Below are 17,270 nucleotides of genomic sequence, written 5' to 3' on the forward strand. Positions count from 1 at the left end.
TTTGCCTTGTTGGTTAAAAAAATACTGAGCTTCCCAGACAATTTATATATATGTAAATTATAATCATGGAAATTTACCACATTAGATGTGTAAACTGAGAAAAAACTTAAAACAACAAATCTATTAATGTAAACAAGGTTTATAAAAAAATAACCATTTCAAACTTAAATCAGGAGCGAGTGGGAGCATTTCAGGTGGACAAGTTTCTTTAATGTGTGGCACAACAGAAGACCTGCATTCCCACATCAAGTCTACACTCATCTCTTCTACATCCTATGAGTGTAGCCTCCAGGATGCTCCACTTTCTGCTGTGGAGAAGCAGCAGGCAGCGCCTCAGTATTACTAGATAAGTAATAAGATGCACTGCGGGGCTGTCAGAAACCCCTGCATTATCCTTGAAGTCTCTAGACTGCATTCTGAATCATATATAACATCGCTGGGTGAAGGGGATGGTGACAGATGACTGAACATGGCCTTTTTTGTTTTTTAACTAAGAGACTGAGCAAGTAGGTTATTTTTACACATATTTACCAAAGAGTGCCCAATACAGATAAAGTTGAAGAAAAAAGTTTGCAGATTAATAATCACCAAGGTCCTACCAAAGGGTTTCATGGGTGGAGATGAAGCTGGACTTTTCCATATAATCTTTTGCTCGAACACTATATACTACTGTCTGTATTATGAGTAAATTGTACTTTTTCACACAAAGAAAATAAAACATACCTATATGCCTTCTTGTCATCTCTACAGTGGCGTTGCGGTTAACATTGGAGAGCAAGCCTAAGCAGAACCTCTCTGAGTTTGATGGGTCTGTGAAGCCGTCCACAGTAAGCGAGGGCTGTGACGCATGGAAGGTCTCCCCAACCCTCTGGTTCAGCTCATAGTATGCGATTGAACACCAGAATGCAGGCTCCGAGTAAGTAACTGGCTGCAAGTCTGCAGTACAAGAAGAGATGCTACATGAACCAGAGACGCCGAGGCAGCATGGACACGGTGCACAGTGCATACAGGCGGAGGTAGGGGAGTCACCGGAACACCCGCACTAGTCTCCATAGGGCAGACCAGAGTTTCAATATTTTTCATATAAAACTTATTTCCATACATCATACTAGATACACAGTTTTAAAAAACTCATCTCATAAAGTTAATTTACTCTGGATTACATATCCATTTTAAATAATAACAGAGAAAATAGTTCACCCTAATGTACTTGGGTGCATATCTAAAATGCATTGTGAAGGTAATTTTGGACAGTACAAAATACAGAGTTGAATAAACAGGAAAGTCAAAAACCTTAGAAGAGATCCTACACTGGGAGAAGACTCAACACATTTCCCTGACATCTGACTATCTGGTTTTTTGTTTTGTTTTTTTGTTTTGTTTTGTTTTGTTTTTCAGGACAGGGTTTCTCTGTGTAGCCCTGGCTGTCCTGGAACTCACTCTGTAGACCAGGCTGGCCTCGAACTCAGAAATCCGCCTGCCTCTGCCTCCCAAGTGCTTAAAGGCATGCGCCACCACCACTTGCCCGACATCTGACTATCTGCATACATGTAAGAAACAGAGCGAACAAATGTGTGAGTGAAATCTTACTAACAGAAAATGAGGACTATGATAGTTTGTATATGCTCGGCCCGGGAAGTGGCACTATTAGAGGGTGTGGCCCTGTTGGAGGTGTGTCACCGTGGGTGTGGGCTTTAAGACCCTCATCCTAGCTGCCTAGAAGTCAGTATTCTGCTAGCATCCTTCAGATGAAAATGTAGAACTCTCAGCTTCTCCTGCATCTGGATGCTGCCATGTTCCCACCTTGATGATAACGGACTGAACCTCTGAACCTGTACTGTAAGCCAAGCCCAATTAAATGCTGTCCTTATAAGAGTTGCCTTGGTCATGGTATCTGTTCACAGCAGTAAAACTCTAAGACAGGGACTACATGCAATTAACTTTGTCAAATTTGACCAAGATATATCAGAAGGAAAATCACAAGAGAAAAAATATGACAATTTTGTAAAATAAATTCCAATATATAGAAGCCTTAGAATATGAAACAGCAGGGGAAACGTGGACCCAAAACAAGCAACACAAATGTGTGTGTGCATATATGTGACTTGTATATATCCACATCTTTCCTACTGACTGCCACTGTAAAACACATCCTAAATAAACACCTATCAAAACCTTAAATTATACAACTTGGTACTTAACAGTTCTAGTGACTCAAGACTGTTTTATAAAGAAGTCTTAACCACCAAGAAAAAGCCTTTCGAATCAATTATAGTATCTTAAAGACACTAGTATACACCATCTGAGTAATTTTCCTCACACATACAAAAAGCAATTTCCAGAGACAACTTTCCTTACTACAATGAAAACAAGGAGTCCCAGCTACTTACCCAAGCTGTGATTAACAGGAGAAAGAGTAGTAGGAGACAGTTCAGCCGGAGAGCCTGAAGTGGAAGAAGAAAGGAGACCTTGACATTTCTCCAGATCAAGTAACAATAAAATGGTGCTGACTGTTATAATAAACACACAAACGTTACTTTAGTTTAACTCAGGGAGCTGCAACAAGAGAAGTACAAAGGATTAAACTGAGCTTTGAATAACTTGTTTCTTTCTCATGACATAGACTGACTTGTCTTCTGACCATCCAGGTCCTCACCCAGAGCTCACTATTGACAGCTGTTTGTGTACCTTTGCAGAAGTATTCCATAAAATACATTAGCCAATATATTTCTATTTTGTGTTACTCCCTTTTCACGACCAACAGGAATAGTTGTAAACATCTGTATGAGTTATCTCACTAAAAACCTTTTGTGCAGATGTTTCTCTACTGCTTGTCTATATGTCTATCAGCTGCAGCCTATTAGTGGTCCCTAATGACAGGTTATTGTTTAAGAACCAAGTTGCAGCTGATTAGTGCCAGTTTTTACAAGGAAGTACCAGGTCTAGGGGCTGGTGCCTTTCCAGTTTTGACAGATACTGGCTAAATTATCATCCAAAAGACTGTATCAGTATACATTCCCATCAACATGATCAGGGCATAACTTGGATGGCCAAGGTTTAACTGACAAAAGATGCAAGCATGTCTGTCTGCACAGTGCAGTTTTGAGCTGGGATGGTGGTGTGTGCCTACAAGCCCATATTCTAGGAAGCAAAAGCACAAGATCAGGACTTTATAGCCAGCCTCAGCTGGAGAGCAAGGTAGACACCAGCATGGTAGGCTTTTTTGAGGCAGGGTCTCAATATGTAGCTCTGGCTGTCCTGAAGTTACTTCTGAACCAGGCTGGTCTTGAACTAAGAGATCCGCCTGCCTCTGTTTCCTAGGTGCTGGCTGGGATTCAAGGTGTGCACTACTAAGGAAGGCTAAGAGGTCCTATTACTTAAATGGACATTTCCATTTCTCTTGGTTTAATAATTATTTATGTTTTACGTCAGTATTATGTCTGCTCTTTTGCTGCCCCTCTTGTTGTGACCATTTACCCATCTTTAGGGGGCTCAGAATACACTACAAGTTAAAGTAATTAAGCCTCTTCACAGCCAGGGGTGCAGAACATGTGCTCAGTTGTCTAGTTTTAATTTTCATAATGCAGCATTTACTGGGGCTCATGTCAGTTAAGTAGAACAGCTTTGACAGCAGATACACTTGTCTGTATTGTGCTTAGGGTTGTCCCACTAAGCAGGATACCTGGCTTTGAGCTGAATCACTTATTCAGAACTTCTTCAGCTATCTCAAATAAGACTAATAAGAATTAGTAAACACAGGAGACAGATATAAGGTTCTGTGACCAGACTTGTGGCAATTTACATAGTTTATGTCATTTTCTACAATCTGTAACAATTTTAGGTGTATGTTCACAGCACATTTCTTTCTCTCTCTCTCTTTTTTTTTTTTTTTTTGGTTTTTCTTCTTTTTCTTCATTTTTTATTTTTTTGGTTTTTCGAGACAGGGTTTCTCTGTGTATCCCTGGCAGTCCTGGAAGTCACTCTGTAGACCAGGCTGGCCTCGAGCTCAGAAATCTGTCTGCCTCTCTCTCCCAAGTGCTGGGATTAAATATATGAGCAACCAATGCCCAGCTTTGCAGCATATTTCTTAAGAGTTTAGTAGATTTGGTGAAATTCCAGCAAACAAATCTGCAAGAATTCTCTGTGATGTTAACGTCAGTTCTTTATTAAAATTAACTTTACAAAATTTCGCTTTCCTAGAAAGATATCCATTTCTTGCCATTTTGTGTAAACATTCTCAATCTAATCCAGAAAATACAAGGCAAGAATACACAAAATGAGAGGGAAAAGCCATAGAATTAAAATTTAAGCTACATCTGCTGTAAATGTTCAACACTCAACAATAACAAACATCCCATGAGTAGCATCCTCTCCACGGTCAGCTCCCAGCTGTAACTACATGTGGCAGAACACAGAGCAGAGTGCACCATTCACCACTACAACAGCACATGTGCAGGACATAGGTAAAGTGGCAGTCACCACAGACATGGGTGGATCAGAGAGAAAACTGGCAATCACTATTTTTTAGAAAACAATTGTATTAACACAATTAAGTTTTGTTGTTGTTGTTTTGTCTTTCCATTTTGAAAAACCCCTGGCAAGTCACAACAGGTACAAACGAGAAATATGCTTGGCATGATGAACTGAAATTCACGGTGTTTCCTACATCAGAGATGAACAACTGTAGCTGGAGGAAATGCTTGTAATTATTTATACATCAATGAAATACTGATTAGAAGTAACCAGTAAACGTGCTGTTTGTTAATTCTTTAGATGTGAAGAAAGGCTTATTTTAAATTTTAAATCAAGCAAATAATTAACACAATCCTTTTTAAAAATACTGTTTTAAACAACTGACAATTGGTCAAGAAATTATTCATATTATAAATGCTGCTGAGGAGTCTGGTCTACCACAGTTTCCCATCCACTAAGACAAGAAGTGCCTGTCTTCACCTAAAGCATCCAGAGAAATACTTGTGTATATCCTTTGCTTACAAGCTCATGTATGTCTGTAGGGCCAGTTTCTCAGAAAGGGAGCATTGTGTGTTTCTTTACATGTCAAAGTTCACTCCCAAAATGTTTCGTTCTACCAAGCCTATATTTTTTCCAGTATCACTATGTGGTGACATTTGCCAAATTAACAGCCTTAAAAGAACAACTCTTTTATTATTGTTTTTATAAAAGTAGTACATTCTTATTTTTACTCATTTTAATATTAAATTTATTATTAATTTAATATTAATTAAATATTAATTTCTCCCACTTTTCACTTACACATTTTAAAATCTAAACAAGTTTTTAAAAATCAATTGTAAACATTTTCCCCCAATTTTGGGATCTTCTTTAGTGTATCTTTAAAGTTTCATTAAACTTAATTACAAAATACAAAACAAAAAAAAGTTCAATTTCCTTTTTAGAGTGTTTTTAGGGGCACAGCATAATTGAATATCAAATACAAAGAAGTCTCATATCCCTGACTCTCTGTCCATGATTCCCTACCCCAAGGGTAGATAGGCTACAATCACTGAACATACTTTCATGTATTATCAAGAGTCCGAAGTTTCTAACAAGTTTACTCTTGTGTTTATTTCTGTAGATTTTGACAAATACATAATACACTTCCTCCATTTTTACTCTCACATAGATCAGCCTCACTGCCCTATAAATATAAAAGGCTTTGCCTACACTCGATTCTTCTTTCTCCATAACCCCTCGTCTTTACTGTCCTCGGGTTTGCCTTTTCAGAATGTGAGACAGCTGGGGCTGTACAGTATGTGTATGGCCTTTACAGATCACTGCTATTCATTTAATATTTACCTAAAGTGTCACATCTTGTCATTTCTGGTTGGACTACACTTTTTCAACATCTTGGCTGTGTTCAAATGTTTTAAAATTATGAATCAAGCTGCTATAGGCACCCAAGCTAACATTTTTGTGTGGAGGATGTAAGCTCACCTAGTAAATACCAAGGAATCAGACTGTTTGCACGATGAGTGTGGAGGCTGTACTATAGAGCCAGAGTTATAAAACAGCAAAACTGATACACAAACAGAAAGAAACAAATAGCAGACCCAGAACCACACCTACCTTGCTACAGCTACAGTAGCCCACACACGCCTTACATCACCATCCACACACTGCGTGCATACACTTTTCCTACACATATAAGCACTCACCTAGCCCCCAAGCCTCACACTCATACACACTCTTCTCACAATTGACAGTATCATCAGAACCTCACACAATACAGGAGTTGTGCTGAGGGGTCAGAAGAATGGAAATGGCTTGCCAAGCGTGTATGAGACACAAGAATTTTCTATCATAATAAATTGATGAACAGAACTTTTTCAATCAGATAAAGAACATATAAGATATTCAGTTAACATTCTCCTTCGTAGGGATTTATGCATGTATTTACTTTGCAATTATAAATAAGTGATTATTATTTCATTAAAAGGACAAAACTAGTATGTGTGACATGTGTGTCACAGTACACATGGGGAGGTCAAAGGACAACTCTGCAGTTGCTTATCTCCTGCCCCTTCATGTGGGCTCCAGGTACAGAACTGGCTTACAGGAAAAAAATTCTAGGTTACTTTTACTTCTTTAACTTTATTCTTTAATTTCAGTTTTTCATGTATGATTTTAAAGTACAACATGGCCTGGCATCATAGTGTATGCCTATAAGCCAGCAACTGGGAAGGCTCATGCAGGATGGCACCTGAGAGTCTAGGACCTGTGCAGGGTTTCAGGCCATCCTGTGTGTGATGATGGCCCTTTGTGACTGTGGTCCAGTCTCAAAAAAAAAAAAAAAATTAAAAAGTAGAATACATTAAGTACCTATATAACTCAGACACTATTAAATTTATCAATATTAGTAATGCATTCTCGAAACCTTATTGGTTTTATATTAGCCAGCTGATACTTATAACAGTACCACACGTTGAATGGCTTTAAACTATCTTCTTTCACAGGTGTCAGCAGGGCCACACGCTCTCCCAGGTTTTAGGTCATACTTGTACTGTAGAACACGTGTTGCTAGCCATTCAAAATGTGGTAGATATCTGTGCTGTTTCCATTTGGAAATGATACAGATAATGTTTACAACACAAACAATCTTGCACAAGTTTTACATGAATTTTCTTGAGTATAGGTCTAGAAGTCAAACAGTGGGACTATGCAGTAATATCTGAAGAACAACAAACTTACCTAAAATGAATTTACATTCTTACTGGCAATTTATGAGCACTCCAGTTCTTCTCCAGCCTCACTAATAGTTGTTATAGTCATGCTCTTAATACGAAAGTGTGAATATTATTTCACTTGTGATGTTCAACAACATTATATGCTACCTACTTTCAAGACTATGGTAACAGCTATGACAGTGCAAAAATACTGTTTATTAACAAATACTGAGTGTCAAGGAGAGTTAACTGAAAAGTCAAGTATCATAACTCTTATAGCCAGACATAAATATTGGCTACAGCAAAGGCAATCTGGACATCTAACGTATGGAAGGAGTCAAACAATAAAACTGATATGAAGCCCGCCCCTCCCCCTTCAATGCCAATCCATTTAACAATAACTTAGATAGGCTAGAGGTGGTGGCTCATACTCATGGCAAGTGGATGTGAGTTAGAGGGCAGTCTGGGCCTCATACTGAGTTTCAGGCCAGTTTGGATTACTGTGGTGGTTTGAATAAGATGGGTCCCCCCAGCCCGGTGGTGGTGGTGCACATCTTTAATCCTAGCACTTGGGAGGCAGAGGCAAGTGGATTTCTGAGTTTGAGGCCAGCCTGGGCTACAGAGTGAGTTCCAGTACAGCCAGGGCTACACAGGGAAACCCTGTCTTGAAAAATCCATAAATTAATTAATTAATTAATTAAAAAGATGGGTTCCCCCCAATAGGCTCAAATATTTGAATGCTTAGTCAAGAGTGCATAGCACTATTTAAAAGGATTAGAAGAACTGGTAGGTGCAGTCTTGTAGGAGGAAGTGTGTCTGTCACCTTAGGTTTCATCTCCCTCTCCCTATGCAGGCTACTGCTTCAGCACCTGCCTGCAAACCACCATGCTCTCCACCATGAGACAAAAGACTAAACCTTGCTTACTACAAAAGCTATAATTAAGACATCAACCAAATGCTTTCTTTTATAAGAGTTGCCTTGATCATGATCTCTCTTCAGAGCAATAAAACAGTGACTAAGACACTAACTAATCCTTAAGGTGGACAGGTTGAACAAATCATACTAGACAATGACATCAAAGCACTCACATGAGTACCTACTTGGTTTCCTTGAGAATTTATCATTTAACAAATGGTGTAAAGCTCTGAGGTACATAAAATTATTATATGCTGACACTTTCCCAACATTGGATATAATAGCTAATTATCAGAAATTAATCAAAATTAGGCCAGGAACAAAGTATTTTATGTAAATAGATTACTATAATTCAGACTTCACTATTAAGTTAAAGACACACAGAAATGCCAGTCCCCCTATTCTGTTCTCAAATCCTTCTTCACAAACCTGTTACTAGGGTGACCGTGGTCTTTTATGAAAGCTATTCACTCATGGGGTAATTAAAACTTTAAACAGCAGCACAAAATACTTGAAACAAAAAAGGCATTGAGAACTTTCATGTTTTCACTTAACTCTAAAAGAGAAACATCTACCAACTGAATAAAGTAACACACATTCATTTTTATGACAACAACCTCATTTGATAGTTCAGACACTGTTGAGATGGGAAGTTTGTTTTTTGGGTACATTTCTCAACTTCCTCAAAGTTCAGGATGCCAACAAACATCACTCTTGACGCAACTGTGTTCTTTCTCACACTGTGACGGGTAGCTGTTGCATGGACATGTGCCTTCCACAGAGCATGTGTGGTGGTCAAGAGACTACTTACAGGAGCTGATCCTCTCCTTCTGCTTTGTAGGATCTGAGGACCAAGCTCAGGATGTCATAGCTGCAAACATCTTTAGCCACTGAGCCATGTGGCCCCATACTCATTATCCCCACATATTCTTGACGTGTGATTGGTTGAATCTAGTGATGTGCTATGAGACCACAGAAGTCCAAATCATCGGCTAATTACTGAGAAGTTCGTACTTACCTGTGTCCATACTTTGGTTCAACTGTTGGTCACTTGTTTCTCCATCTTCACTGATATATCCAGGTGGTGGTGTTTCTAGAAAAGTTTACAACAAGTCAAGTACAGTTGATTTAATTTCTGCTTTTTCCTCCCAGCTACCAAATACAAGCAATGAATCACTTGGAAACCCAAAAAAGTATGTATCATCATAAAAAGCAAAATTGAGTTTGCAATTGAAGCTCTAATCCATATCTTGTAGGTGAATCCATAACACAGCTTGTAACATAATCCAGCTTTCTTGGCATATTTTTTTAGACATTATCACCTGGTTCATGTGAATAAATTCTGGGACAACAGCCAAAAACCTAACTTCATAGATGCCTCTCATGATTCAAAGACATTGGTATTTTCATTTAAAACAAAACAAAACACCTAGTGGGCACCAGGCCTGGATGGACATGCAGCTCAGATTTCAAACTACACCAACTGTATTGAGAGGTTAGAGTATAACATGACTCAGGACTGACTTAGACTGGATTCTTCTTTTTTTTTTTTTAAGATCTATTTATTTTATTTATATGAGTACACTGTAGCTGTCTTCAGACACTCCAGAAGAGGGCATCAGATTCCATTACAGATAGTTGTGAGCCACCATGCAGTTGCTGGGAACTGAACTCAGGACCTTTGGACGAACAGTTAGTGCTCTTAACCTTTGAGCCATCTCTCCAGCTCTCAAGCCTGGATTCTAACTGAAAAAGTTCCCACCTCCCCTGCTCAGCTTCCTAACTGCCTAACAATTCTAAATGCTTAAAGTGGAAAATAGACAAATTACTAAAAAACTAGGATTCTAACATCATTTCTGAATAAAATGTTTATACTCAAGAGGCATCTGTATAGCTGAGTACTTTTCAAAGACAATAATAAAAGCATGCATACAATTTCATCATTTGTAATTTTAAGGGAAAAAATACAAAAGATTTTTAGCACAGTACAATTTTCAATTCTTAACAGTAACTCAAAATAATGCAGGCACATGACCTAAAAAAGATTGTGACATCAGTCAATGGGGAGAAGGGCCCCTTAAACCCCAGCATTTGGAAAGCAGAGGCAGGAAAGTCCCTGTAAGTGTGAGACTAGCCTGGTCTACATAGTAAGAACCTATCTGAAAAAAACAAACAAACAAAAAATAAAAACAAAACAACAAATGAATAAGAAAGCAGACTGCCCCTAAATTCTCATTAGAAGTCAGTATAGCTCAAACCCAGGCATTATTGTGGATATTGGGAAGTGCTTGCTGATGGAAGCCTGATACAGCTGTCTCCTGAGAGCTCTGCCAGAGCCTGACAAATACAGAGGCGGGAGCTCGCAGTCAACCATTGGACTGAGCTCAGGGTTCCCCAAAAGAGAAGTTGGAGAAGTGACCGAAGGAGCTGATGGGGTTTGCAGCCCCATGGAGGGAGCAACAGTGTCAACAGGCCAGACGCCCCAGAGCTCCCGGGGACTGGGCCTCCAACCAAAGAGTTCACATGGAGCGACCCATGGCACACTGGCCACACATGTAGTAGAGGATGGGCCTGTTGGTAATCAGTGGGAGGAGAGGCCCTTGGGCCTGAGGGTGTTCGATGTCCCAGGGTACGGGCATGCCAAGGCGGGAAGACAGGAGTGTGTGTGTGTGTGTGTGTGTGTGTGTGTGTGTGTGTGGAGGTGGGGGGGAAGCACCCTCATAGAGGCAGGAGGAGGGAGGATGGTATAGGGGGTTTCCGAAGGGGAGACCTGGAAAGGGGAAAACACTTGAAATGTAAATAAAGAAAATATCCAATCAAAAAAAAAAAAAAAAAAAAAAAAAAAAAAAAAAAGCTGAGCTCTGCCAGTCTGAACATGAGTGTTTCAAAGTTCGAAGATGGAGAAAGCTCAACTTTAAGACACTTTATCTCATTTTATTTCTTTACCATTCTCCATTATTATTTATCTATAAATTGATAATAAATGATTAGCACTTAAAAAAATGTTAACAGTTCTTTCATAGGGCTGAAGAGATATCAGCAGTTAAGAGCAGGTATTATTCTTACAAGGAACCAAAACTCAGTTCCTAGCACCCACATTGAGGGACTCAGCTCAGGGAATTCAACGCCCTCTTCTGAACTCTGTGAGCACCTGCACTCACATGCACATGGGCACAGAAATATATATATAAATGAACCAAAAGTAAATTCTTTGGTTTTGCTGTCACTGGCAGCTGACAGTGTCCAGAAAAACAATTGGCTGTCCTGGAACTTATTATTTAGACTAGACTGGCCTTGAACGCAGAGATTCACCTGCCTCTGCACGCTCCCATCCCCAACACTAGGATTAAAGGCTTGTGCCTTCACTGCCTGGTCAGGAATGCTTTTCTTAAACCACACACGATACCTATGCTCTGCAGTTGTCTCTACTTCAACAGCTATTAAACAGTTATTAAACCTACAAGGATCTTTTTTCTACTCCTTTGTTTAAAGCCACTGCAAAGTAAAAGGTAAATCTTTATAATAAAAATATTATATAGTTTAATTTTATAATACATTTTAATTTAATATAATAAACATATTTTCATGTAATTAAAAATAAAAACAAGCCATTAAATGTATTGAAGGCAAAATAACCACCCCACAAATCAGACTTTTCCATCCAAAGTCAAGAGCACCCTGAAAATGAAACCGCATTACTAACACTTGGGCATTTGTTACAAGATTGCTATTTACCTAAGTTTTAAGAGACTCTCAAGGCAAAAGTACCTGGGATATAATTACTCTGCGGCTCAATTCCTGCTGGGAAATTTGTGTTTTCTGGAATGGAGTGGGTGTAGTCATCCAGAGGCGGCAGTTCTGTTAGGATCTCTGTGTGCCGAGGCACTAAGACTGGAGGCAAAACTGTAAGAGGTAAAGAGATCTGATTAGCAGGAAAGGGGTGAGGTGAAGGGCCTTGGCTCGGCACTCTCACAAGGCAGAAGGCAGTAGCTCCCTTTTCAATCTGGACACACCCATCTGGTATTATAACACTAAAAAACTGACAAATCTAATCATGGAGTTGATTTATAGCTATCATCAATTAAGTCTCCAAATTAATGTTTATTTATTTTGGGGAACAATGTGACCCTATCAAATACTATATTACCATAAGAATGTATAACATTCCATTAGAAATGGTGAAGGGCCCAGGGCACACGCCTTGAATCCCAGAACTGGGAAGGCAGGAGGATCTCTGAGTTCAAGCCCAACTTAGTCTACAGGGAGAGTTCAAGACAGCCAAGCCTACACAGAGGAGTCCTGTCTGAAAAAAAGCTGGTGAGGGAAAATGGGAAAATGTCTTCACTAAAGTGGGATTTTTTTTTCTAATATGATTTTTCTTTTTTTAGGTTTTAAACTAAACCACTAAGCCAATAATCCTACTACAAAGTATAAAAAGTCCTACTACAAAGTATATAAATGTCATTCAAGTTCTTCTGAAAACACTTAAAGAACAGAACCTTGGAAGCAGGTGGTGTTAGAGACACATGGATAGTTCTCAGAACAGCAAATCTGAGGGGCTTCCTATATATACTTTGCTGTCTATACTCCCAAAGATCGGTCATGTGCCTTTTCCAAGATACTTTTTTTTATGATAGTTTAAAAATTAAGAAAACATTTAAAACTCCTACTAAATATGCTAAATTTAACATAGTCTATTAGAATTTTATTAAAACTTCCCTGAGACATAATGAATACTAGTCTTCAGTCATCCTTTTAATTTAAAACCAGAAAAACAAAACCAAAAATCATCTACAGTTAGTTTTCCTACCTGGTGTCTCAACTCTCTGGTAGTGGTAAGGATTTACACATACTTCATCTTTTTTCAGATTAAAAGCATATTCGCAGTTTTCAATTGCCTTGAGCTCATGGTGACTGTGAAGGTCCGGCCAGCGCCATAGCCGGCAATATATAACATGTGGCAACCCTTTCCGATGTGAAACCTGAAGACGGCCATCAAGAGACCTATTTGGAAGCAAGGGAAAAAAGGATGACACTTTTAAAAAGAGAGACTAGGTGTCATCAACAGGGCTAAGTTAACACACTAAGAGGACAGATATGAAGGGGAGCACAGCCATGGAGTCAGCTTTAGTGACACCCAGGAAGGACACAACCTGGTTCGGACTGAGCAAGCAGCAGCACCTGTCCTCTATCAGTGTGATAGAACAACTCACATACCAATGCAAGGGGAGCCTTGTATGGTAAGCGATCTACAAAGTGTTACATGGTTATACTTGAAAACTTCATCAACATCCATTTTTAAAAAGCTAAACTCTTTCAAAGGCATTAATTCTGAAGGCAACTGGTTATCAAAAAAAGGAAGTAGTATGAAAATGGCAAATATCAACAATGATGTGACAGTAACGTACTCAGACTAATGTAACTTGTTATCTAAGTGTGACTCTTGATATCTGGGGCTTATTTATGAGGCTCACACAGAAATGCAGATGGTGATGAAATGGAATGGACAAATACCAATATGCTTAAGAAAGAATGAAGTGATTTTAAAAAAAGGTGACAAAAACAAGTTAGCCTACTGTTAACTGTGATGTAAGAGGTTCATCAAATACATACTAGTGTAAAGATGAGCTTTAGATGATAACAAGAAATTTAGAAAAAACTAGTTATGTATCTACTTAAAAATTAGGCCAGTAACAAATTTATCTAATATTGGACTACAATGAGTATATAGTTATAAAAAGGTCTTATTCTTTATGGGACACAATAATTTAATGATTCAAAACTAAAATTGCATTGACCAAAACATTAGCTGAAACATTAATATATTTTTAATACTGGCACGCAGATACTTTACATGCTATGCCTTACTCACAGTACATTAACATCCTAGGCAGAAGTTACACTAAAACAACCCAGTCGAGATCTTCCACAGCACACCCTCCCACACGGTCTCTAGGGTCCCATGGAGGGCAGAATATTCACCTGGTTTGTTCAGAGAAGCTGTAAAGGCCTGTTGTGTCCCACTGATCTACCGTATTTGCTGTACTCAGTCCCCAAATTTCAGAGCAAGTGCTGTGCATAAATTGAAAAACAAAAAAGTTGATGTGAACATGGAAGCATGGTTATTCAAAATACCATGATGCAAAGCATGGAGAATGTACAGAACGCTTCCTTCACCCAGAAAATATACATAGCTTCACCCATAACGGATCAGTACTGGCCACTATATTTTCTATATGAAGGAAGCCAATAAATGGAACATGTGACTCCAGATAAGTTATGATTATGTTTTATATGTGAACATCAATGTTCGCTAACCTAATGAAACCATACCTATAAACGTCCTTGCCAATTTCTATTCAAAGAATTCATCCTATGCCATCAACCCCATTAACGGGGCTTCATTTCATTATTCAGTTTAAAAAGCAACAACAAAAGACCACTTAACAGCTGTCAACTGGTACTTTTAATATAAAAAAGGTCCAGCTAAAAGCAACACTTATCATTTGGCTGTGGTAACACATGCCTGTAATCCCAGCACATGGAGGGTGGAGACGGGAAGATCAGTTCATTGCTTGCCCAGGCTAACCCAGTAAATTCAAGGCCAGCCTGGTCTATAAGATCCTGTCTCAAAATAAGTAATTAAACAAACCAGACACATCCACAGTTAATATTTCTGGGTTTTCTGTTCGTAATACTCAAAGAAATTCCATTCACTGAAAGCTGTAATTGCTTTTGTGTCACTATTTATAAAGAACAAAATAACAAAGTTATTTTAATATAACACGTCTTAATTTTTTTTCACATCTTTCCAGAACATAGGCAGGTCAGAGGTAATTTACCCTATTTCCCCTGATCTACTATTTCATTTCAGAGTAACTGCTGGCCTGTGGGTGAAGGGAAGACTTTAAAAGGAACCTTCAGAATGGACCTTTTGGTTGCCTTGTCTCTTGGTTATGAAGCTGTATTTTTTAAATCAGTCTAACATAATTTATGAGACTCAATTTACTTCTCACATATTACCAAAGTCAATAAAATTGAGGAAAACCAGGTACATTTCTAATAACTTTTAAAAATTAACAGCTGGTTTAAGTCTCACATTTGCTTCCATCTGTAAGCTAGGTGGGCCAATAGAAGGCAACAGGAAAGCCAAGTCTCCAAGTTACAGATGGTCTGCTGCACTCAGCCTTCCCAGCGCTGCAGCCCTCACAGGTCCTCATGTTGAGATGACCCCCCAACCGTAAAATGATTTCATTACTTCATAACTGTAATTTTGCTACTGTTATAAATCATAATGTAAATATCAGTGTTTTCTGGTGGTCTCAGGTGACCCCTATGAAAGGGTAGTTTGAGGTTCCACTACTCAAAAGGGGTTGTAACCCACAGGTTGAGAGCAGCCGTCTAGACTGACCCTTAAAACTCCTGATTTTTATAGTACACAGTAACTGGGAAGGGGGGGGGACACAGAGGGGAAGGAGAGAGAGAGAGAGGGGGGGGGAGAGGGGGGAGAGAGGGGGGAGAGATGGGAGGGAGAGGGAGAGGGAGAGGGGATGAGAAGGGGAGGGAGAGGAAGAGGAATAAAGGGCTGGGAAAGGAGAAAGCACACTTGGATGTGTGCGGAGCTGCCCCAATGTGTTCTAGACAGTCTCACTTTTTAATAGAACATCACCATACCACGAAAAGCAGAAAAAGCCACAAAATGAGGGTAATCCAGACCTTCCTTTTGTGACTCTGAAGTAAAGTGAATATTATACGCTGATTCTTTCTTTGAAAACAATATAAGGAAAATAACCACAGTATAATTGGAGGCTACTCTGTTATGGTATTAGGAAGAACATTTCACTCAGGTTCCTCTGAGAACACGAGAGCCAGAATCTAGGGCACAAAGCACGAAAGCTGTATTCCCCTGGGCCTGAAATAAACCCAGGAATAAAGAACAGTGGGTGGAAAGTGAATGGCGCAGACACGATGATGATGCCAGCCTCAGCCAGACCAGTCTGACTACCATCATGCCACCAAGCAGCCAGCTCACAGCTGTCACGTGCTATGTTCCCTCAAACGGGAAAGACTGTTTAAAATATTCATTCTAGCTAGTGAAGCATTTGCTTGTTTGTTTTATATGTAGCTCAGGCTAGCTTGAAACACAAAGTCTTGCTTCAGCCTCCCCAGTGCTGGGTTATGGTCACCATTACCACACCCAGCCAGAACACTTCAAAATCAGGTCCACTTTGTAACAACACCTACAAAAACAACTAGTAAGTATGTGTAATTATTAAAGACACAACTTTAACAAAACTAAACAAAAAAGCACACGAAGAGAAACATGCCTCTAATTCATAGATTTTAATCCAGACAAGATTCTCTAAGTATTTAACACATAAGAGCCACAAGAAGGCCCAGGAGAGACTGGTCTCACCAGACTGAGAATTACATCACAAATCCTCCTGAGTTCAAAAGCACGCAGACACAAGAATATACTAACTCAAAGCAAACTGCTTCCAGTAAAGTCCAGGAGCTTCAATTAGGTCAGTGTCCCTTAAATCACAGCTCTGACCAACCAACTACTAAAGTATTTAAAGGTAAACAGGAAGAAGTGCACAATGTAAAAGGTGTCGACTCACAGATGAGTAGTGCCACACTGGATGAAAGCTACATTCTAATACTTTTTACTTGAGGGCAGTCCCCAGCCTCAGGGATTCAGGACAACTGGAATGAATACATAAAACTGTAGTTTAACTGTAAATAAAGAAGTCACAGGGGTGGGAAATCTTCAAACAACAATGACCTCTGCCAAATCCTTGACACTTGTGGACAGATCTCGGGCCGGTTGAAGAAACCAGCACTTGAAACAGTACAAAGATCTGAGAATGCAGCCTCTGCCTCAGCAGAAGTCAAGTCTAGATTGGGAAGCTACTAGACACCAAAGAATTTAAACTACCTAACAAGTTACAACAGACATTGTCTTCTCTTAGAACCCGGTACAAATCTTTCCCAACTCTCTTGAGCTCCTCTAAAGACCCTCAGGCAGACAATTCCTCTGAAGGCCCCGCCTCTCCTCCAGAAAAAGCCAGTCCCTACCCTGAGTAGGTACCAAGTTAGCACATGGAGGAGCCTACTTGTCCTGACACCAGTGGCTCTTTTATTACCCACCTCTGTCCTTGCCTGGGTCC

The 17,270-nt window shown here is 39.4% G+C and overlaps 1 protein-coding gene across 7 annotated transcripts in view; it reads right to left on the reverse strand.

Annotated features, from left to right (window-relative positions):
- The window catches only part of Smad2 (SMAD family member 2), a 74,473-nt gene that overhangs the window by 13,996 nt on the left and 43,207 nt on the right, over positions 1-17,270 (reverse strand). For 5 of the 7 annotated variants that reach the window (XM_052156019.1, XM_052156014.1, XM_052156016.1 and 2 more), the window contains 6 exons: positions 14,083-14,172; positions 12,911-13,104; positions 11,869-12,003; positions 9,119-9,193; positions 2,391-2,444; positions 724-936 (listed from right to left, as the gene is read on the reverse strand). In XM_052156019.1, coding sequence (XP_052011979.1) covers positions 724-936; positions 2,391-2,444; positions 9,119-9,193; positions 11,869-12,003; positions 12,911-13,104; positions 14,083-14,172 — 761 coding nt within the window. The remainder of the gene's footprint in view (positions 1-723; positions 937-2,390; positions 2,445-9,118; positions 9,194-11,868; positions 12,004-12,910; positions 13,105-14,082; positions 14,173-17,270) is intronic. The other 2 variants (XM_052156020.1, XM_052156018.1) reach the window with 1 other exon arrangement.

This window comes from Apodemus sylvaticus, chromosome 13 (assembly GCF_947179515.1).
Source record: "Apodemus sylvaticus chromosome 13, mApoSyl1.1, whole genome shotgun sequence".
NCBI lineage: Eukaryota > Metazoa > Chordata > Mammalia > Rodentia > Muridae > Apodemus > Apodemus sylvaticus.